Here is a 548-nt window from a genome sequence, read left to right as displayed (position 1 = left end):
ACCAGACCGCCTTGAACTAAGGTATCAAATTCGGCATCTGCTACCGCTTGTCTGGTTCCAACTTCTCCGTTTATAGCTTTAATAGATTCCCAGGTTCCGGATTGGTCGCTGTAAGAGTATTCAGAACCACTGGAGTAATCGGACACAATCAAGTTTCTCACATACATGGTGAATGGGACTTGAGAATAGTCTGTTTCATCACCGGCCCATTCGATAGTACCAATTGCATTTGATGGGTCACCACCGGCCCAGATACCAGCAAAGACCCTCATTGGGGTTTTTGGGTAGCCTTGTGGGTTATCAGGGTATAAAGTTCTAACGGTGACACCGTCAATGATCCAAGACAAAGACTCCAGGGTCCACTCATATGCGTAGGTGTGGTAGTCGGCTTGTGGGTTACTGATCTGAGCCATGATACCACGATCGTAGGTGGCAGTGTTTCCCTTGGTGAACCAGTTGGTGGAGACCTCATATGCATCTCCCCCAAACCATTCAAAATCAATTTCGTCCAAGTCGTCAGATTGCAAGAAAACTGAGGAAATCACACC

General features: G+C 47.1%; 1 protein-coding gene across 1 annotated transcript in view; it reads right to left on the bottom strand.

Annotated features, from left to right (window-relative positions):
- Positions 1–120: 120 nt before the first annotated feature.
- The window catches only part of BABINDRAFT_166339 (glycoside hydrolase family 16 protein), a gene marked incomplete at both ends in the record, with an annotated part of 1,208 nt that continues 780 nt past the window's right edge, over positions 121–548 (bottom strand). The window contains 2 exons of the mRNA XM_019130420.1: positions 121–129; positions 162–532. Of these exons, the coding sequence (XP_018986079.1) occupies positions 121–129; positions 162–532 (380 nt within the window). The remainder of the gene's footprint in view (positions 130–161; positions 533–548) is intronic.

Source organism: Babjeviella inositovora, assembly GCF_001661335.1.
Source record: "Babjeviella inositovora NRRL Y-12698 unplaced genomic scaffold BABINscaffold_4, whole genome shotgun sequence".
NCBI classification, from domain to species: Eukaryota; Fungi; Ascomycota; class Pichiomycetes; order Serinales; genus Babjeviella; species Babjeviella inositovora.
This window is presented reverse-complemented; position numbering and strand designations above follow the sequence as displayed.